Source organism: Coregonus clupeaformis, chromosome 23 (genome assembly GCF_020615455.1).
Source record: "Coregonus clupeaformis isolate EN_2021a chromosome 23, ASM2061545v1, whole genome shotgun sequence".
In the NCBI taxonomy this organism is placed as follows: Eukaryota; Metazoa; Chordata; class Actinopteri; order Salmoniformes; family Salmonidae; genus Coregonus; species Coregonus clupeaformis.
In genome coordinates, this window is record NC_059214.1 from 40,689,548 (window position 1) to 40,712,543 (window position 22,996).

Consider the following 22,996-nt stretch of genomic DNA (forward strand, 5'->3'; position numbering starts at 1 on the left):
TAATAATTGCTCCCACAGTTGATTTCTTCAAACCAAGCTGCTTACCTATTGCAGATTCAGTCTTCCCAGCCTGGTGCAGGTCTACAATTTTGTTTCTGGTGTCCTTTGACAGCTCTTTGGTCTTGACCATAGTGGAGTTTGGAGTGTGACTGTTTGAGGTTGTGGACAGGTGTCTTTTATACTGATAACAAGTTCAAACAGGTGCCATTAATACAGGTAATAAGTGGAGGACAGAGGAGCCTCTTAAAGAAGAAGTTACAGGTCTGTGAGAGCCAGAACTCTTGCTTGTTTGTAGGTGACCAAATACTTATTTTCCACCATAATTTGCAAATAAATTCATTAAAAATCCTACAATGTGATTTTCTGGATTTTTTTCCCTCAATTTGTCTGTCATAGTTGACGTGTACCTATGATGAAAATTACAGGCCTCTCTCATCTTTTTAAGTGGGAGAACTTGCACAATTGGTGGCTGACTAAATACTTTTTTTCCCCACTGTATACACACACACACACACACACACACACATTGTGGGGATCTATTTTCTTATAACTAGATGTGATGCCTAGCTTAGAAAGAATACATTAATGATTAAACATAATAGGTTTGTGCTGTACTGATATAGATTGTTTAACATAACAAGCTGTGATTAATGTGAGGAACCGTTAGGGGGTAGGCTGAGACAGACTTGTGATTCACACACACACTGCCTCTTTGTTAAACCGCTCAAGGACATGTGTTCTGCTACAAAGAAGAACAACCTATGTCTGAGGTTGCTGACTCGAGACAAGTTGTAAAGATAACAACTAATGCCCGGCAACAGTGAAGCGCCAAGGGGCTGGGACCAGCCTGTGCGCCATCGATAGGTTGGGTAAGTTTAAACCACACCCAGCCTCTACTCTGACAGGTCCAGCAGGGAGCGGGAACTATCTCTGTCAGAGTATTTAAAGAAGAACTTATAACAAAAGCTCAGTTCTCTGACTGCCCTGCGTGGTTTTTCAGTGGGCCCGTATATACGAACATCATATTTACCATTCAAGTGTTTGCATTAATTAAAATACTAGTCTATTTTAGAAGACGTGTATTGACCTCTTTTTGTTCCTATACCAGATTTGAATTGACGCAACTTGACAATTGGTGACCGCCGACGTGATCTGGTAGAGGGACTTCGCTGGGTATTGTCCGGCCGATTGGACATCGCTGTCGTTGGACGGTGTGTTTCACAAAGAGACGGTGTGTTTCACAAAAACAGGTAAGCAGACACCTATTGTTATATAACTAAAGTTCTGCACATTGGCTTTATCCAAATTAATTTTGTGAAACACCTGTTTGATGTAAGTGAACTAAATTATGAATTATTATACGAATTATTATGAGTAGATAAGCACCATATTGTGACATGCAAACCTGTGGTGAATGTGATGTTAAACCATGGTACCATAGAGTATTGTTCTACCGGCAAGGTCCGTAACTACGAGGGATACGGCTAGGATCGGGAAAATACTGAAACCCTCAGGCTAGGACCACCAGGGGGTGGGAACTGGGGGTATAGGGAATTATTGGATTAAAAGTGTTGCGCTACTGGCAAGGATCGTAACTACGAGGGTACAGCTAGGATCAGAGGGACACTTAAAATTTTAGATAGTGTTGCGCTATCGGCAAGGTCCGTAACTAGTACGGCTAGGATCGTAGGAGCACTTTAAAGTACACTATAGTGTTGCGCTTCGGCAGGGAGTTGTACTTGGGGGTACAGCCCAGATCGGAGGAGCACTTTAAAGTATAGGGTGTTGTATGAATGAGAGTGCGAATGATCCCAGTGTAATAAAAGAGTGATTGCAAATGAAATAAGAGTGAATGCGGGTTATAGAAATTAATAAACCTGTATACCTTGATAGAAAACTAATTAGGAGTTAAAGAAGTCTGTGGTTGCTTAAACCGTATAACCCGTTAATAACAATTGGGAATAGATATACTAGGGTAGAGAAATTAAAATTTAATATATATTAAAAGTGAGACATCGAATCATAGCCTAAAAATTTAAAATTTCTAAAATAAAGGTACAAATAATGAATAACTAGTATGACTAAACTGAAACGTTTGAACTGATATAATTGAACTGTAACGTTTGATGTTTGCCATAGCATAATACTGGTTTTAAATAATTATGTTGAAGCAATTTGGTTTATTATTTGATTTAACGTTTGATGTTCGACATAGCATAATACTGGTTTTAAATAATTAAGTTGAAGCAATTTGGTTTATTATTTAATTTAACGTTTGATGTTTGACCCTGCAAAATACTGGTTAAATAATTAGACTGAAATAATTTGGTTTATCGTTGAAATATAAATATGCACCGACTTCAACTAATTAGGTGGGAATAATTTGATTTAAATAAATAGACTAACGTACTTTAAATAACGGACGAATATTACGTTAAAACGAAAAACAGACAAAACCTGTTCGGAGTGGAAACAGGAGGGAGAACCGCGTAGGGGTAAATTTAAAGAAGCAGTGAGAGAGAGAGAGAGTAGGAGGGGGCCAGTACCCACTGATAGCCTTACCTAATCTATTGGCGGGGAATGAAAGGGGCCCCAGCAACCTTAGATGTATACAGTAATAATAATAATAATATGCCATTTAGCAGACAGGCCATGAACACAGAGGACGTGGCCAGAGCGGTAGAAGGAATGACCCACCCCAAAACAGGAATAGTAAGGTTTGGGCTGCCGTTAGAGGGCAATGGGTTTCAGGGGATGCAAGTAGCTTTAGCTATTATGCTGAGGGAATAGCACCAACCTATAGTGGGTTCTAGATTAGTTAAATAAACAAACTTCTATTTTAAACTAAAGTAATGCAATAGGCTACAATTATAACATTATCAGAAAAAGGCATAATTTAATGTGAAATAGTTATTACAATTATTATTAATAGTTATTACAGTTATTATCATTCATCCAGTAATGATAGAAGGATAGTAGAGGAAAGGCAAGGGATTAAATCTAATTTAGGGAAAGAAGAAGAGTATGAAGACATATTAGGGAGAAAATACCATTAACTGAGCAATATAAAACGTTTAGCTGAAAAAGACAACAGGAATAATTTACCTTACACCCTAATATAGACATTAGACCACACCAGAAGTAGAGATGGCAGGATCACCAGCAGCAATCATGAAGAGAAGGTTCCCAGAGAATAGTGAAGATATTGGTAATATCTCTAACAAATGAGAAAAAGGACCAGAAAGATAGTAACTAAATGGCCAAAGGAGGGAACATTTGATGTAACTGTGATTGTATTGGCTAAAAAATGAAATATGACATTTACAGGGGGGACAGGAACAATAGAAGGGGAGACAGATTTTCCTAGGGGGTTGATCAAATAATTGATAATGGATCATTTGAGATGAGATCACATGTAGCAGATTTAGGGTAATAAATTAAATAATCATTGTATACTCGAGGAATTTTGAGTGGTTTTATGGATTAGTTATGAGGAATTAGATTGATACAAACAATTATTGATGGGTTAGGACTGGGGATATCTGTATCATGTTTTGTGTGTACTACCATCTTTAGATTACTGATGGTAATTGAAGGTTAACAAAATGTATAACCAGGAGAAAGAGATTAGCTTAAGGGATTGATTGATTGGATTACTATTGATTCTGAACTGAATGAAAGTCGAATTTAGCCGCCATAAAAGACAAAGGAAGTGGGAGGAGCAATAAAGAAGCAAGGGACAGTCTAAAAAAAAAATTAAGGATGGCAATTGGATGATAAATTCCCAATATTACCTAAGTGATTGTTTAGGTAGGTGGTAATATTGACACATGAGCAGAATCATGTGTCAAAAGGGGGATGATAGATGGTAGGATTAAATAATAAATATATACGAAGGAGAGGACAAAATACTTAAAAAATAAATAATTTTAGATACAGTCTAGAAAGAGAATGCAGTCAGAAATAGAAATTGAGAGCTGAACACGTGTGAAGATAGTTTATTAACCACACCCGTATGTCAGAGGTTTTGTGCCCCACAGGTGAACTAAAGGAGAAGGTGACCCACTCTATCTAACCAGGTGACTGGTGAGCATCCAGTCCCTAAAGAAGAAAAACTGGAAGCAGGCCTGTTGGGAAGGGCCCTATCAGGTTATATTGGTCACTGCCTTTGCCATTAGAATAGCAGAAAGAGCAACCTGGGTCCACGTTACCCACTGCAAAAAGGTAAGAACACATGCAAGCACCACTGAACACATGCAGAGTTAGAGAGAAGAACTGGACCAATAGGGTCTGGGGATCACCTCTGTTAACGAAGATCTCCTACCCCGACCTATCATCACTGTAGTGTGTTCTCAGGGTGTGAGTATGGGGTAGTACCAAGCAGAAAGACTGAGGACAGGAGAGGGTTGGCGGTTTTTGGGTATATGGATAACTTGAGTTGCATCATAGTCTCGGCAATGGTCTTGATACCGTGGGGGAAAAAAGTATTTAGTCAGCCACCAATTGTGCAAGTTCTCCCACTTAAAAAGATGAGAGAGGCCTGTAATTTTCATCATAGGTACACGTCAACTATGACAGACAAATTGAGATTTTTTCTCTTCAGAAAATCATATTGTAGGATTTTTTATGAATTTATTTGCAAATTATGGTGGAAAATAAGTATTTGGTCACCTACAAACAAGCAAGATTTCTGGCTCTCACAGACCTGTAACTTCTTCTTTAAGAGGCTCCTCTGTCCTCCACTCGTTACCTGTATTAATGGCACCTGTTTGAACTTGTTATCAGTATAAAAGACACCTGTCCACAACCTCAAACAGTCACACTCCAAACTCCACTATGGCCAAGACCAAAGAGCCGTCAAAGGACACCAGAAACAAAATTGTAGACCTGCACCAGGCTGGGAAGACTGAATCTGCAATAGGTAAGCAGCTTGGTTTGAAGAAATCAACTGTGGGAGCAATTATTATGAAATGGAAGACATACAAGACCACTGATAATCTCCCTCGATCTGGGGCTCCACGCAAGATCTCACCCCGTGGGGTCAAAATGATCACAAGAACGGTGAGCAAAAATCCCAGAACCACACGGGGGGACCTAGTGAATGACCTGCAGAGAGCTGGGACCAAAGTTACAAAGCCTACCATCAGTAACACACTACGCCGCCAGGGACTCAAATCCTGCAGTGCCAGACGTGTCCCCCTGCTTAAGCCAGTACATGTCCAGGCCCGTCTTAAGTTTGCTAGAGTGCATTTGGATGATCCAGAAGAGGATTGGGAGAATGTCATATGGTCAGATGAAACCAAAATATAACTTTTTGGTAAAAACTCAACTCGTCGTGTTTGGAGGACAAAGAATGCTGAGTTGCATCCAAAGAACACCATACCTACTGTGAAGCATGGGGGTGGAAACATCATGCTTTGGGGCTGTTTTTCTACAAAGGGACCAGGACGACTGATCTGTGTAAAGGAAAGAATGAATGGGGCCATGTATCGTGAGATTTTGAGTGAAAACCTCCTTCCATCAGCAAGGGCATTGAAGATGAAACGTGGCTGGGTCTTTCAGCATGACGATGATCCCAAACACACCGCCCGGGCAACGAAGGAGTGGCTTCGTAAGAAGCATTTCAAGGTCCTGGAGTGGCCTAGCCAGTCTCCAGATCTCAACCCCATAGAAAATCTTTGGAGGGAGTTGAAAGTCTGTGTTGCCCAGTGCCAGCCCCAAAACATCACTGCTCTAGAGGAGATCTGCATGGAGGAATGGGCCAAAATACCAGCAACAGTGTGTGAAAACCTTGTGAAGACTTACAGAAAACATTTGACCTGTGTCATTTCCAACAAAGGGTATACAACAAAGTATTGAGAAACTTTTGTTATTGACCAAATACTTATTTTCCACCATAATTTACAAATAAATTCATTAAAAATCCTACAATGTGATTTTCTGGATTTTTATTCCTCATTTTGTCTGTCATAGTTGACGTGTACCTATGATGAAAATTACAGGCCTCTCTCATCTTTTTCGCTAGGCGTAGGCAAGACCATAAGCAAATAGATAAACTGGGATAATACTAAATAGTTAAATCAGGGTGATTTTTCCACAAATTGACAGGCACCCACCTTTCCATGGTAGCAAGATCTTATCTATTTTGGCTAACCTTCTATTATAATTTATTAAAGTGAGATCATTTATTTCCTTTGGGATATGTATTCCGAGCTGAACAACTTGTTTTAAATTAAGACTTCAGCTGAATGTCTACATGAATACTAGGCATTCACATGAAGAAGAGACACATCCTGTCCTTCAGTCACCTCACATACATTTTATCAAATACAAACATGAGTACATCAACAGCAGTACAAGGGGAAATTAAATTATGGAATGATATGAGCACACATCTCTACTCAGATGACCTGTACCCAGATCAGCTTTAGGACTAGGATGAGACATGCAAGAATGATAATCTTACAGACTAGAAATCTCCAATAACCTGCTGTTTGGACAAACCGCACATTAAGACCTGAGGGAAATGGCACAGAGCAGGATCAAGGAGTTAGCTACCTTACTTTGATAAACAGATATACTGCACTGTAGCTCTTGATTCTCTGATTCCAAATCTTGCTTTGTGATAACCCCCCCTGGGTTACGTGCACACACACACACACAGTACAGCACCAACCTGTGAGAATCATACTGCACCACACAAAACCACTAGCCTGGGTGCCAGACTGACAGTTCATCCATTTAACAACACTAGTATCAGTGTTACCAATGACAACACGCTGACGAATGCAGAGAAAGACAGACTGGTATCCAGGCTACATAAAAACACAATACGATAAACTTATTTCAAATCATATCAGCAGTCATTCAGATATTGTAAATCAGTCTTGGTGTATGAATCAACATGGAACTCATACCTTTTTACATCCAACAATGATAACTGTACAGAGGTCATTAAATGAGGAAACGGATAGGAATAGTATAATTCTTAAAGTCAGTGACTGACTACTACTGTAAATAGCATTAGAGCCTCATACAGCCATTCTCCAGCAGTAGATCTGTATAAGCTTAGGCTCAAGATATGTGTGACTGATTAATCAACATGCTAGTATTCATGAAAAATGACCATGGCTAATTATGGTTGTATAACACAAATATCAACATGCAGACAGGTTGTTGTGGTTGTGGTTTTACAATAGTGGCTCTGCCTAGAAAACAAATCCAGTGTAACATTTCAGGAACTTTCAATAGATTCCTTGCTTTTCCAGAAATCCCAGTTGGAAGATTCCTGGAATAAGCAGGAAATCCGGTATCCAACAACCAACCAGGAAACCAACAAGGATTTCTGGAAAACCAAGGGAATTTATTGAATGTTTCTGGAATTTTGCCACCCTAAGTCCACTACCGAAGTCAAAAGCGTATTAAGTGACATTTAAATAACTCTACAATAAAATTATAAAAAGATTACTGGAATGAACTTGTTCTTTATGATTTACAATTTCAATTGGCAAGCCTAAACTAGAACATCAGTTTGCAATACAGTATTCATAAAAAAGAAACAAAAGAAAAACATATATTTCTCCAAGTTCCCTACATCTGTGGCGATCAACCATTACCTGACAGTGAGATACCACATGTAGACTTGTTCACCAGCTGTGTGTATGTATGATGACCTTCAGAGAGACTAGAAGCTATACAGTAGTCCTCTCAAATTCACCTCTGGACCTCATTGTTCCCCTCTAATCAGGGACTGATTTAGACCTGGGAAACCAGGTGGTTGCAATTAATTATCAGGTAGAACAGAAAACCAGCAGGCTCCGTACCTCATAGGGTAAGAGATTAATTCCCTTACATTAGGCTATGACCCTCCTGACACCTCAACTGAAACAGGGTCCACCCAGAAACAGGGGTATTTTGCCCACTGCAACTATACAGCAGCTTAAAAGCAAAGAGTAAATCCGATGAGCCTCATAAGGTCAACTTTGGGACCTTCTGGAGTTTCATGATTATATTAGAGTATTCCATCTTGCTACTGTACGTACAAGTTACATATCTAACTGATATTCATAACCCAGGTACATTAAGTGCTTCGATTTATTTTACAACTATTGGTTTATAAACCACTTTTTTCATGCTTTCTGTTTATCGTAGGGAAAGCTATAATAAGATAAGAGGAAGGCACTTCAATATAAGCTTTATATTTGCCCGACTAGCTGTATTTGTTCTTCAGTAGGTAAACAGAGTTCCCTTTACTACAAAACATTATAAATATTATAATAATAATAAACCAAAGAATATAGGGAATTATGTATGCAGCCAGTGTAAAGCTTTGCACGTTTAGTCACCAAGAGGGACGAGGACAGGCAAGAAAGACCTGGTGTTTCTAGGTTCTGTGGATGTTGCTCAGCTGTTGTAGGTTGTTTAGATGTTGTTGTGGTGGTGGTTGTTGTTGTTGTTGTTCTTGTGGACATTCCCTCTTCCTCTCAGGATGATGGCCACCAGGCTGTAAGCTCTCACCTGATAGGTGGATGGAGCTCCATGTTGCTCCCTGTCAACGATGACCCTCAGGAGACCACTGGAGTCATGTCCCAGAGCTGTTGACACACACACACACACACACAAACAAACATAAGGTGTATAAAAAAACACAGCCTCCTTCATACACATATACGCACCCAAGAAAATACGTTGTATAAATGTATCCTCCTGTATCAGATACATAGTGTCTGGTAGCGTCTGTCTCACCTTCACGACTTTGTCGGCCCCAGAGGTCAGCAGCCAGCCTGTGGTGGGCTCGTAGTGCATGTAAACTATGCTGTGCTTGCTGTCATGGAATGTCGCAGTGGGCGCCCGGCTGTAAGACGGAGAGGGGGGAAAACACTTATCACCAAACGTATAGGAAAAAATGAGATGACCAGAAGATGTCCCCAACAGAGGATCACCATTCCACCGGACTACCGTGACATCGGACCACCAAGCCAACAGAGGTCCTCGTCGCTCCCCGCGACAGCTCCCCGCGACAACCCCCCTCTCTGAGGCAGTGGCCCTATAGGCAACAGTACTCCTAGCCGCATCATGCACCCCCCCTCAACGGACCGCCGAGCCAATGAAGGCCCTCGTCGCTCCCAGTGACAGCCCCCTCTCCGATGCAGCGGCCTTCCCGGTGAGTACTCCCCCCCCCCCAAACAGTTCTATTGAGGATGCCAGAACCTTTTGCTTACCTGGAGCGAAAATTCATGATATTTTAGTGAAGCTTCCCACAATCCAGAAGCAGCTACCTGAGGCAGACTCTGGTGATTCATGTGGGATCGAATGACATCAAACTTCGAGTGCCTGAACATGACTTCATGGACCTGATAGAAGCCGCAAAGTATGCAAGTAAGAGGCTAGTTATCTCGGGTCCACTACCCTCAATAGCCCATGGGTCTAACTGCTTCAGCAGACTCCTCTAAATGAATCATTGGCTGAAAATGTTCTGTGCCTCAGTGGAAGTGGCGTTTATTGACAATTTTGACCGGTTCTGGAAGCTGAGGGATTGTTTCAGTGAGGATGGAATACATCCCAACTACCACGGAGCACAGACGCTCTTCGAGCAAAAAAGCCGTCTCAGGTAATCCCTACCATTATATCACAGCGCCACCCCAAGACTGTTACAGATGTTCATATTCCAAGATGTGTTGTCAGTCATAGTCTTGTACCCATAAAGTTGATTCCCATTGTTAGCTCCATTACCGTTAGATCAAATGGGAAGCCCACTGTGGCAAGCACAAGCTCAACCAGAGCTATTAGTTCAAATGTGAAATCCATAAATATGGATATCCCCTTGGTTTTCAAATCAGGTAAGAGGCCTGGGCTGTTGCACTTAAACGTGCAGAGTTTGATTTAAAAAAGGACATTGTTGATATCAGTAATCTTGTGCCTATAAACCTGAATTACACTGTTAGCACAGACTGTCTGCCCAAGTAGGAAGCCCACTGTGGGCAGCTCACCCAGTACTATTGGCTCAAATGTAAATATCATTGACATGTCTACCTCTGATAGTTTTTTGTGCTTTCCTGGGAGGCCTAACATTCATATACTGGGTATCTCTGAAACTCCCTTAGATAATTCATTTGATGACACAGTGGAATCAATACATGGTTATAACATCTACAGATGAGACAGAAATGCCAATGGGGAACGTGTTGCTGTATATATTCAGTCATATTCCTGTAAAGCTTGGAGAGGATCTAATGTCAAATGCTGTTGAAGTAATATTGTTACAAGTTCACCTGCCTCACCTAAAGCCTATTCTTGTGGGAAGCTGCTATAGATCACCAAGTGCAAACAGTATCTGGATAACGTGTGAAATACTTGATAGTGTATATGATATCAACAGAGGTCTATTTTCTGTGTGACCTAAATATTGACTGGTTCTCATCAGCCTGTCCACTCAAGAAAAAGCTTCAAACTGTAACCAGTGCCTGTAATCTGGTTCAGGTTATTAGTCAACCTACCAGGGTATTTACAAACAGAACAGGTACTAAATCATCCACGTGTATTGATCACATCTTTACTAATGCTGCAGAAATCTGCTCTAAAGCAGTATCCTCATCCATCAGATGTAGCGCTCATAATATAGTGGCCATATTTAGAAAAACCAAAGTTCCAAAGGCTGGGCCTACAATAGTGTACAAGAGATCATACAAAAGGTTTTCTAGTGATTTCTATGTTGAAGATCTAAAAAATGTCTGCTGGTCTGTTGTGTTTAATGAGGAGCAACCAGATGCCGCACTTGAAGCATTTATGAACATTTATGGAAATGCTTCTTCCAGTTATCGATAAGCATTCACCCATTGAGAAACTGACTGTCAGAATGGCTAAATCCCCATGGATTGATGAGGAATTGAAAAACTGTATGGTTAAGTCGAGACAAAAAAAATGGCAATTAAGTCTGGCTGCACAGCTGACTGGCAAACATACAGTAAATTGAGAAGTCATGTGACTAAACAAAAAGAAAAAGAAATAGTACTACGAAACAAAGATAAATGACAAAGGATGATGGTAAAAAGTTTTGTAGTAAACTACCGTTCAAAAGTTTGGGGTCACTTAGAAATGTCCTTGTTTTTGAAAGAAAAGCACTTTTTGTCCATTAAAATAACATCAAATTGATCCGAAATACAGTGTAGACATTGTTAATGTTGTAAATGGCTATTGTAGCTGGAAACGGCAGATTTTTTATGGAATATCTACATAGGCGTACAGAGGCCCATTATCAGCAACCATCAGTCCTGTGTTACAATGGCACATTGTGTTTGCTAATCCAAGTTTATCATTTTAAAAGGCTAATTGATCATTAGAAAACCCTTTTGCAATTATGTTAGCACAGCTGAAAACTGTTGTGCTGATTAAAGAAGCAATAAAACTGGCCTTCTTGAGACTAGTTGAGTATCTGGAGCATCAGCAATTGTGGGTTCGATTACAGGCTCAAAATGGCCAGAAACAAATAACTTTCTTCTGAAACTCGTCAGTCTATTCTTGCTCTGAGAAATGAAGGCTATTCCATGCGAGAAATTTCCAAGAAACTGAAGATCTCGTACAACGCTATGTACTACTCACTTCACAGAACAGCACAAACTGGCTCTAACCAGAATAGAAAGAGGAGTGGGAGGCCCCAGTGCACAACTGAGCAAGAGGACAAATTCATTAGAGTGTCTAGTTTGAGAAACAGGCGCCTCACAGGTCCTCAACTGGCAGCTTAATTAAATAGTACCCGCAAAACACCAGTCTCAACGCCAACAGTGAAGAGGCGACTCCGGGATGCTGACCTTCTAGGCAGAGTTGCAAAGAAAAAGCCATATCTCAGACTGCCCATCTTAATCTTTTCTTTTTATTGGCCAGTCTGAGATATGGCTTTTTCTTTGCAACTCTGCCTAGAAGGTCAGCATCCCAGAGTCGCCTCTTCACTGTTGACGTTGAGACTGGTGTTTGCTTTTCTTTCGAAAACAAGGACATTTCTAAGTGACCCCAAACTTTTGAACGGTAGTGAACCTTAATGACATTCTAGGCAAAAAGGTGAACTCTGCTCCATCCTTCATTGAATCAGATGGCTCATTCATCACAAAACCCTCTGATATTGCCAACTACTTGAATAACTTTATTATTGCCAAAATTAGCAACCTTAGGCATGACATGCCAACAACAAACTCAGAGTCTTCATATTCATGCATAACTGACTTAATAATGAAAGACAAGCATTGTAATTTTGAATTCTGTAAAGTGAGTTTGGAAGAGGTGAAACATTATTGCTGTGTGGTCTCAGACCTGGAGAGAAGCAAAAGTCATTCAGCTACCCAAGAATAGCAAAGCACCCTTTACCGGTTCAAACAGCCGACCAAATCAACCTAAACATTTGGAAAAAATGGTGTTTGACCAGACACAATTTTATTTAACTGTAAACTGATTAACAACAGCATGCTTTATAGGGAAGGGCATTTAACATGTACGGCACTGACACAAATGATGATTGGATGAAAGAAATTGATAAGAAGCTTGTGGGAGCTGTCTTTTTAGACTTCAGTTCAGCTTTTGACATTATCAATCATAATCTGTTGCTGAAAAAAAACATATGTCTTATGGCCTTATTCTAAAATAGATTAAATAAAACATTTTCCTCAATCTACACACAATACCCCATAATGACACATTTTTGCAAATTGATTAAAGATAAAAAACACCCTTTGCTATGAGACTCGAAATTCAGCTCAGGTGCATCCTGTTTCCATTCATCATCCTTGAGATGTTTCTACAACTTGATTGGAGTCCACCTGTGGTAAATTCAATTGATTGGACATTATTTGGAAAGGCACACACCTATCTATATAAGGTCCCACAGTTGACAGCGCATGTCAGAGCAAAAACCAAGCCATGAAGTCAAAGGAATTGTCCATAGAGCTCCGAGACAGGATTGTGTCAAGGCACAGATCTGGGGAAGGGTACCAAAAAATGTCTGCAGCATTGAAGGTCCCCAAGAACACAGTGGCCTCCATAATTCTTAAATGGAAGAAGTTTGGAACCACCAAGACTCTTCCTAGAGCTGGCCGCCAGGCCAAACTGAGCAATCGGGGGAGAAGAGCCTTGGTCAGGGAGGTGACTAAGAACCTGAGGGTCACTCTGACAGAGCTCCAGAGTTGCTCTGTGGAGATGGGAGAACCTTCCAGAAGGACAACCATCTCTGCAGCACTCCACCAATATGGTAGAGTGGCCAGACGGAAGCCACTCCTCAGTAAAAGGCACATGACAGCCCGCTTGGAGTTTGCCAAAAGGCACCTAAAGGACTCTCAGACCATGAGAAACAAGATTCTCTAGTCTGATGAAACCAAGATTGAACTCTTTGGCTTGAATGCCAAGTGTCACATCTGGAGAAAACCTGGCACCATCCCTACGGTGAAGCATGGTGGTGGCAGCATCATGCTGTGGGGATGTTTTTCAGCGGCAGGGACTGGGAGACTAGTCAGGATCGAGGGAAAGATGAAAGGAGCAAAGTACAGAGAGATCCTTGATGAAAATCTGCTCCAGAGCGCTCAGGACCTCAGACTGGGGCGAAGGTTCACCTTCCAACAGGACAACGACCCTAAGCACACAGCCAAGACAACGCAGGAGTGGCTTCAGGACAAGTCTCTGAATTTCCTTGAGTGGCCCAACCAGAGCCCGGACATGAACCCGATCGAACATCTCTGGAGACCTGAGAATAGCTGTGCAGCGACGCTCCCCATCCAACCTGACAGAGCTTTAGAGGATCTGCAGAGTAGAATGGGAGAAACTCCCCAAATACAGGTGCGCCAAGCTTGTAGCGTCATACCCAATAAGACGAGGCTGTAATCGCTGCCAAAGGTGCTTCAACAAAGTACTGAGTAAAGGGTCTGAATAATTATGTAAATGTGATATCAGTGAAAAAAAAAAAAGCAAACATTTCTAAAAACCTGGTTTTGCTTTGTCATTATGGGGCCTTGTGTGTAGATTGATGAGGGAAAAAAATGATTTAATCTATTTTAGAGTAAGACTGTAAAGTCAAGGGGTCTGAATACTTTCCGAATGCACTGTACTCTGCCTTATTGTGGATTAAGAGCTCCCTATCTAAATATAACACAGAGGGTTTTCTTTAATGGAAACCTCTAATGTAAACCGGGTAGAGTGTGGTATTCCTCAAGGCAGCTGTCATGGACCCCTACTGGTCTCTATTTTTACTAATGACCTACCACTAGCATTGAATGAAGCCTGTGTGTATGTACACCAATGACTCAACATTATACTTCAGCTACCAAAGCATGTGAAATCACTGCAACCATTCAAAGAGCTGCAGTCAGTATTAGAGTGGATGGCTAGTCCTAAATCAAATGTTAAACTAAAAGCATTGTGTTGGGGACAACCCTAAACCTCATCTAAATTTAATAATAAATAATGTGGTGATTGAGCAAGTTGAGGAGACTAAACTGCTTGGTGTAACCCTAGATTCTAAGATGACATGGTCAAAACATAGATGGAACTGTACTGTAGCTAAGATGGGGAGAGGTCTGTCCGTGATCACAATCGACCAAATATCCTACAAGCCCTAATTTTATCATACCTGGACTAGTGCCCAGTTATATGGTATAGTGCTGCAAAGAAGAACATAGGAAAATTACAGTTGGCCCAGAACAGAGCAACACCTCTGGCCCTTAAATGTGCATAGAGGGCTAATATCAACAAAATACATATCAAATCTCTCCTGGCTCAAAGTACAGGTGCACCTTGTGTTGAGGAGTATTTCTGTCTTTAATAAAGCCCTTTTGTGGGGAAAAACTCATTATGATTGGCTGGGCCTATGCCCTCCCAGGCCCACCCAAGACAGCTCCCCTGCCCAGTCATGTGAAATCCATAGATTAGGGCCTAATTAATTTATTTAAATTACCTGATTTCCTTATATGAACTGTAACTCAGTAAAATCTTTCAAATTGTTGCATGTTGCATTTATATTTTGGTTTAGTATACATTATTTTCTTTAGGAATGTAGTGGAGAAAAAGTTTAAGTTGTCAAAGATTTTAATAGTAAAGTACAGATACCCCAAAACACGAATTAAATAGTACTTTAAAGTACACTATATATACAAAAGTATGTGGCCACCCCTTCAAATGAGTGGATTCGGCTATTTCAGCCACATCCATTGCTGACAGGTGTATAAAATCAAGTACACCAGCAATCAATCTCCATAGACAAACACTGGCAGTAGAATGGCCTTACTGAAGAGCTCAGAGACTTTCAACGTGGCACCATCATAGGATGCCACCTTTATTATTATTATTTTTGTATTGTATTTTAATTTTTTACCCCTTTTTCTCCCCAATTTTGTGATATCCAATTGGTAGTTAGTCTTGTCCCATCACTGCAACTCCCGTACGGAGTTGCAGCGAAGGTTGAGAGCCATGCATCCTCCGAAACACGACCCTGCCAAGCCGCACTGCTTCATGACACACTGCTCGCTTAACCCGGAAGCCAGCCGCACCAATGTGTCGAAGGAAACACCGTACAACTGGCGACCGAAGTCAGCGTGCATGTGCCCGGCCCGCCACAAGTCGCTAGAGCGCGATGGGACAAGGAGGACATCCCGGTCGGCCAAACCCTCCCCTAACCCGGATGACGCTGGGCCAATTGTGCGCCGCCTCATGGGTCTCCCGGTCGCGGCCGGCTGCGAAACAGCCCGGGATCGAACCCGGGTCTATAGTGACGCCTCAAGCACTGCGATGCAGTGCCTTAGACTGCTGCGCCACTCAGGAGGCAGGATGCCACCTTCCTAACAAGTCAGTTCGTAAAATGTCTGCCCTGCTAGAGCTGCCCCGGTCAACTGTAAGTGCTGTTATTGTGCAGTGGAAACGTCTAAGAGCAACAACGGCTCAGCCGCGAAGTGGTAGGCCACACAAGCTCACAGAACGGGAACGCTGAGTGCTGAAGCGCGTAAAAATCGTCTGTCTTCGGTTGCAACACTCCCTACCGATTTCCAAAATGCCTCTGGAAGCAACGTCAGCACAAGAACTGTTCGTCAGGAGCTTCATGAAATGGGTTTCAATGGCCGAACAGCCGTACATACAGTGGGGGAAAAAAGTATTTAGTCAGCCACCAATTGTGCAAGTTCTCCCACTTAAAAAGATGAGAGAGGCCTGTAATTTTCATCATAGGTACACGTCAACTATGACAGACAAATTGAGGAAAAAAAATCCAGAAAATCACATTGTAGGATTTTTTATGAATTTATTTGCAAATTATGGTGGAAAATAAGTATTTGGTCACCTACAAACAAGCAAGATTTCTGGCTCTCACAGACCTGTAACTTCTTCTTTAAGAGGCTCCTCTGTCCTCCACTTATTACCTGTATTAATGGCACCTGTTTGAACTTGTTATCAGTATAAAAGACACCTGTCCACAACCTCAAACAGTCACACTCCAAACTCCACTATGGCCAAGACCAAAGAGCTGTCAAAGGACACCAGAAACAAAATTGTAGACCTGCACCAGGCTGGGAAGACTGAATCTGCAATAGGTAAGCAGCTTGGTTTGAAGAAATCAACTGTGGGAGCAATTATTAGGAAATGGAAGACATACAAGACCACTGATAATCTCCCTCGATCTGGGGCTCCACGCAAGATCTCACCCCGTGGGGTCAAAATGATCACAAGAACGGTGAGCAAAAATCCCAGAACCACACGGGGGACCTAGTGAATGACCTGCAGAGAGCTGGGACCAAAGTAACAAAGCCTACCATCAGTAACACACTACGCCGCCAGGGACTCAAATCCTGCAGTGCCAGACGTGTCCCCCTGCTTAAGCCAGTACATGTCCAGGCCCGTCTGAAGTTTGCTAGAGTGCATTTGGATGATCCAGAAGAGGATTGGGAGAATGTCATATGGTCAGATGAAACCAAAATATAACTTTTTGGTAAAAACTCAACTCGTCGTGTTTGGAGGACAAAGAATGCTGAGTTGCATCCAAAGAACACCATACCTACTGTGAAGCATGGGGGTGGAAACATCATGCTTTGGGGCTGTTTTTCTGCAAAGGGACCAGGACGACTGATCCGTGTAAAGGAATGAATGAATGGGGCCATGTATCGTGAGATTTTGAGTGAAAACCTCCTTCCATCAGCAAGGGCATTGAAGATGAAACGTGGCTGGGTCTTTCAGCATGACAATGATCCCAAACACACCGCCCGGGCAACGAAGGAGTGGCTTCGTAAGAAGCATTTCAAGGTCCTGGAGTGGCCTAGCCAGTCTCCAGATCTCAACCCCATAGAAAATCTTTGGAGGGAGTTGAAAGTCTGTGTTGCCCAGCGACAGCCCCAAAACATCACTGCTCTAGAGGAGATCTGCATGGAGGAATGGGCCAAAATACCAGCAACAGTGTGTGAAAACCTTGTGAAGACTTACAGAAAACGTTTGACCTGTGTCATTGTCAACAAAGGGTATATAAGAAAGTATTGAGAAACTTTTGTTATTGACCAAATACTTATTTTCCACCATAATTTGCAAATAAATTCATTAAAAATCCTACAATGTGATTTTCTGGAGAAGTAAATTCTCATTTTGTCTGTCATAGTTGACGTGTACCTATGATGAAAATTACAGGCCTCTCTTATCTTTTTAAGTGGGAGAACTTGCACAATTGGTGGCTGACTAAATACTTTTTTCCCCCACTGTAAGCCTAAGAAGCCTGGAAACGCGTTCTCTGGAGTGATGAATCACGCTTAACTATCTGGCAGTCCGACGGACAAATCTGGGTTTGGCGGATGCCAGGAGAACGCTACCTGTCCCAATGCATAGTGCCAACTGTACAGTTTGGTGGAGGAGGAATAATGGTCTGGGGCTGTTTTTCATGGTTCGGGCTAGGCCCCTTAGTTCCAGTGAAGTAAAATCTTAACGCTACAGCATACAATGACATTCTAGATGATTCTGTGCTTCCAACTTTGTGGCAACAGTTTGGGGAAGGCCCTTTCCTGTTTCAGCATGACAATGCCCCTGTGCACAAAGCGAGGTCCATAAAGAAATCGTTTGTTGAGAGCGGTGTGTTAGAACTTGACTGGCCTGTACAGAGCCCTGACCTCAACCCCATCGAACACCTTTGGGATGAATTGGAACCCCGACTGCGAGCCAGGCCTAATCGCCCAACATCAGTGCCCGACCTCACTAATGCTCTTGTGGCTGAATGGATGCAAGTCCCCACAGCAATGTTCCAACATCTAGTTGAAAGCCTTCCCAGAACAGTGGAGACTGTTATAGCAGCAAAAGGGGAACCAACTCCATATTAATGCCCAGGATTTTGGAATGAGATGTTCGACGAACAGGTGTCCACATACTTTTGGCCATGTAGTGTATTTTTACTTAAGTACTTCACACCACCAATGCTTTTTGTGCACAGTCGTGTGTGTGTGTGTGTGTTACTCACTCCTCGTCTGTGATGGACTCATGGCAGCTGTCACACACCCGCACCTCGAACTCGAAGCCCATGAGAGGGATGGTGGAGCGCTTGGCAGAGCACTTTCCACACACAGCCTTCCCACACTTCCTGCAGTGGTGCTGGGGGAGAGGAGATACTGAGGCTTGGGTTGGGCCTACTCGGCTGGCAGATAAGGACAATGTGCATATATCTCACTCACGTAGTCTCACAAACAGGCAGTTTTTTCTGCATTTCACCCTGCTATAGGAATAACATTAACTAAGGACTTATCCTGCCCTCTTGTGGACAATAGGTGAACTACATCCCAGAGTGATAGTGACAGTATGGAGCCCACTGTACCTGGCGCAGGCCAATCTTCTTACTGTCCCACATCTGTTTGAAGTTCCAGAAGAATGGTTGCTCACACTTCTGACACGAGTCACTGTCCAGCCACTCTGGGGTCTGAGGGAACACACAGATAGACAGGTTGAAAACAGACCCTAAATACAGTACTTCTCTAGAATCAGCTTTCCCTTTCTCAATCCTACCTTTAACCATTAGGAGTTAATAAAGGAAACTGACCCAGAATCAGTGCTTAGGTATAACCTAAGTGAGCGACATTTAGAGCCAGACGAAGCCATAGGTAGTCTACACACATTCAGCAAACTATCAGCCATGTTGGCACTGAACACCTCATTTGCATTCAGTACATACAAATTCAAATTTTCATTCAGTTTGTCATTCTCTCTGTCTGTGCATCTATGGCTATGGTTTAAATCCACTCGGTCTGTTTCAGGTCTCTCTCTCACACACAACCCCTCCATCCGTCTCACTGCCTTGAGGTTTCTCTTCCTCCCTCCTTCTGCTCCATCCCTCCACCTTTCAGTCCATCTCTCCCTCACCTCCTGTCTGGTCACGTCCATGTTCCAGATGACGATGCCTCCATCTGAGCTGCAGGAGATCAGCTGACGTGTGTGTGGCGCATAGCACAGGCCCTGGATCTTATCACTGCATGGTTAAAACACACACACACACACACACACACACACACACACACACACACACACACGAGGATGCAGTATATAAAGCTTGATTTGATGATTACATATATATATATATATGATTACCTTTCATACATTCTATCCACACATGCTCTCTGTGTTCCATTTAGTTGACTCAGACACCTTCTCCAACTGCATGTACAAGCCTAAAGTTATGGATAATTACTTAACAGAAACATCCCTAAGGACACTACTAGGGACATTTCAACAGTTTCTAAGACTGTATCATACAGATAAATACATTGGGGTTTTAATACTACATTGGGATTACATCTGAAGACTATATTGGACGACTATGTTGACATTCAGTGTGTGAGTCTTACTTGTGTCCCTGCAGTTCTATGGCGGTGCCTTTGCGTCCCCCGATGTCCCACATGATGATGGAGTGATCTGAGCTGCCAGAGAACAACACTCTCTGGGCCGGGTCCCAACACAGTGCCGTCACGTTGCCTAGAGACAGCAGAACACTTAACACACATTCTTTAGATCATACTGGAGGTAACAAACATTCCTAGCCACTGGATCTTTAACTTGACCTGGTCAAGGCTGCACCAAGTAGAACAAACACAAGAAACAAACTAAAAGGGCTCACTGAGTTTCTACTTCTTGGAAAGAGGCCGAAAGTGACTGTCAGAATTGCAGAACAAATTCAACAGGGTTGAGAAATGAAAAATTGTGAACATGAATATGATAGCAAATTTAACAGATGTAAAAATGCAACTAACCCTATTTTTATTTTAACTAAGCCAGTATATGGTTGAAACATTGGATCTGCTTTTCCAGTTCAACAGTATCACTTTTCTTCAGATCGTTAATGAAATCAATAGGAAAGTTTTTTTGTCCTTAGAAGAAACACAGGGGTCGTCATCATCAAAATAGTGTAGTATACAGAGTGATGGGGATGAAAGAAAAGTAATATGGAGGATGACAGATAATGCTCAGAACTTTTTTCCAGTAATTCTCAATGATGGGACAAAGCCAGAATGCATGGAGATGAGTGTCGGGAATGTCTTTTTGGTAGAATGGACACAGAAGTGATTCAACAAGCCCCATCAGCCACAGAGTTCCATAGGTATTGTGGAATTTATGTAGGATTTAGTACTGGATAAGATTTATTTTCTTATTACATGAGATGCTGTGGGCGCTGGTAAATACTTTCTTCTGGGTTTCCCTGTTAAGGGAGATGTCCAAATCGCTGGTCCATTTCTCTAGGGAGGATAGAGTATCACCTACTTCTGTCAGTGTTTTATACATTTTGGAAGTATTTCTTGAACTCCGGTTGTCTAAGAGCAATTGGCTTAGCTCTGAGATATGTTGTTGCTTTGGGTTGAATTGCAATTTAGATTTAAGTAGCTGTTTAATCTGTAGGTATTGAACACTTGAGGAGCTATTCAAATGAAACCTTTTCTGTAACTATACTGAACAAAAATATAAACGCAACATGCAACAACGTCAACGATTTTACTGAGTTATGGTTCAAATAAGGAAATCAGTCAATTTAAATAAATTCATTAGGCCCTAATCGATAGATTTCACATGACTGGGCAGGGGCGCAGCCATGGGGGGGCCAGGCCCAGCCAATCAGAATGAGTTTTCCCCACAAAAGGGCTTTATTAGAGACAAAAATAGTCCTCAGTTTCATCAGCTGACCGGGTGGCTGGTCTCAGACGATCCCGCAGGTGAAGAAGCAGAATGTGGAGGTCCTGGGCTGGCATGGTTACATGGTCTGCGGTTGTGAGGCCAGTTGGACATACTGCAGAATTCTCTAAAACAAGAATTCTCTGGCAACAGCTCTGGTGGACATTTCTGCAGTCAGCATGCCAATTGTGCGCTCCCTCAAAACTTGAGACATCTGTGGCATTGTGTTGTGACAAAACTGCACATTTTAGAGTTTTTTTATTGTCCCCAGCACAAAGTGCACCTGTTGTATTTTTTGGGGTGTACATTTACCCCTTTTTCTCCCCAATTCCGTGATATCCAATTAGTAGTTACAGTCTTGTCCCATCGCTGCGAAGGTTGAAAGCCATGCGTCCTCCGAAACACGACCCTGCCAAGCCGCACTGCTTCTTGACACACTGCTCGCTTAACCCGGAAGCCAGCCGCAGGAAACACCGTCCAGCTGGCGACTGATGTCAGCTTGCAGGCACCCGGCCCGCCACAAGGAGTCGCTAGAGCGCGATGGGACAAGGAAATCCCGGCCGGCCAAACCCTGCCTTAACCTGGACGACGCTGGGCCAATTGTGCGCCACCTCATGGGTCTCCCGGTCACGGCTAGCTGTGACACAGCCTGGGATCGAACCAGGGCTGCAGTGACACCTCAAGTAATGCAATGCAGTGCCTTAGACCGCTGCGCCACTCGGGAGGCCCTAATGATCATGCTATTTAATCAGCTTCTTGATATGCCACACCTGTCAGGTGGATGGATTATCTTGGCAAAGGAGAAATGCTCACTAACAGGGATGTAAACAAATTTGTGCACACAATTTGAGATAAATAAGCTTTTTGTGCGTATGGAACATTTCTGGGATCTTTTATTTTAGCTCATGAAACATGGTATCAACACTTTACATGTTGCGTTTATATTTTTGTTCAGTACTTAAATTAAAGTAACTGGTAGATGTACATAATCCCTTTCTTCTTCCATAGAGTAAACTCGAACGGTTTCCCCGCAATTAGAAAATCGGGATTCGAACAAATAGGAGAGTTCAATGAAGGAGCCAGTTTTGTGTTAGTTACTTTTTAGGCTTTTGTCCATTCTTCCAGTGTATTTAATGTGAAGGGATTGGAAAAGGGCAGTTTTTTAACAGATTGAAAAATATAGGGCAGATCTTGAATCTTAAGTGGTTTTACGCAGGAGTCTTCTATATCAATCCAGGAAGGTGAGTTTACACTTGGATAAGTGAGCCACTTGGCTATGTTATTAATTTGGAAGGCCAAATAATATTTTTGTAAGTCTGGTGCTCCTAGTCTGCCTTTGGGCTTACCGTATTGTAATATAGTAATAATATAGTTTAATTCTGGCCTTTTCTGTCTCCAATAAAATCTTGAGATAGAATGGTTAAGGGTATCAAACCATTTCTGTGGGGGGTGGGGGGTGATCATTGAGAGGGAGTTTATTTTCGGCAAAATATAAATGTTAATTGTATTGATACGACCGGTAAGAGACAGAGGAAGAGAGTTCCATCTCTCGAGATCTTCTTTCACTGATTTCAATAGTTGAGGGAAATTATATTCAAACAATTTATCTAGCCTGTGTGGTACTTGTACTCAGAGATATTCAATGCCTTGAGATAACCATCTGAAGGAGAAATCTTTGGCTAAAGAGTCCCAATAAAATTGATTGATATCCTGAGATACTACAGAATGTGTTGATTATTGAGAGCAAGTGTTCTAATGATCGACCGGGTTCTTGTACGAACTTCAGAATATCTTCAGCGTAGAGACTTATTTTGTGAGTTATGTTTGGGGATTGGACGCCTATGATTGAGCTATT

At 42.1% G+C, this 22,996-nt stretch overlaps 1 protein-coding gene across 3 annotated transcripts in view; it reads right to left on the minus strand.

The window, feature by feature from the left end:
- The window catches only part of LOC121536945 (WD repeat and FYVE domain-containing protein 2), an 86,475-nt gene that overhangs the window by 21,647 nt on the left and 41,832 nt on the right, over nucleotides 1-22,996 (minus strand). Inside the window, exons 7-12 of one of the 3 annotated variants that reach the window (XR_005994929.2) lie at nucleotides 19,827-19,953; nucleotides 19,345-19,450; nucleotides 18,803-18,904; nucleotides 18,452-18,582; nucleotides 8,746-8,854; nucleotides 8,518-8,594 (exon numbers count right to left, since the gene is read on the minus strand). Coding sequence is in view for 2 of the 3 variants with exons in the window: in XM_041844614.2 (XP_041700548.1) it covers nucleotides 8,565-8,594; nucleotides 8,746-8,854; nucleotides 18,452-18,582; nucleotides 18,803-18,904; nucleotides 19,345-19,450; nucleotides 19,827-19,953 (605 nt within the window). In the remaining variant the exon portion in view is untranslated. Of the gene's footprint in view, nucleotides 1-6,299; nucleotides 8,595-8,745; nucleotides 8,855-18,451; nucleotides 18,626-18,802; nucleotides 18,905-19,344; nucleotides 19,451-19,826; nucleotides 19,954-22,996 lie in introns of those variants that run through there. The other 2 variants (XM_041844614.2, XM_041844615.1) reach the window with 2 other exon arrangements.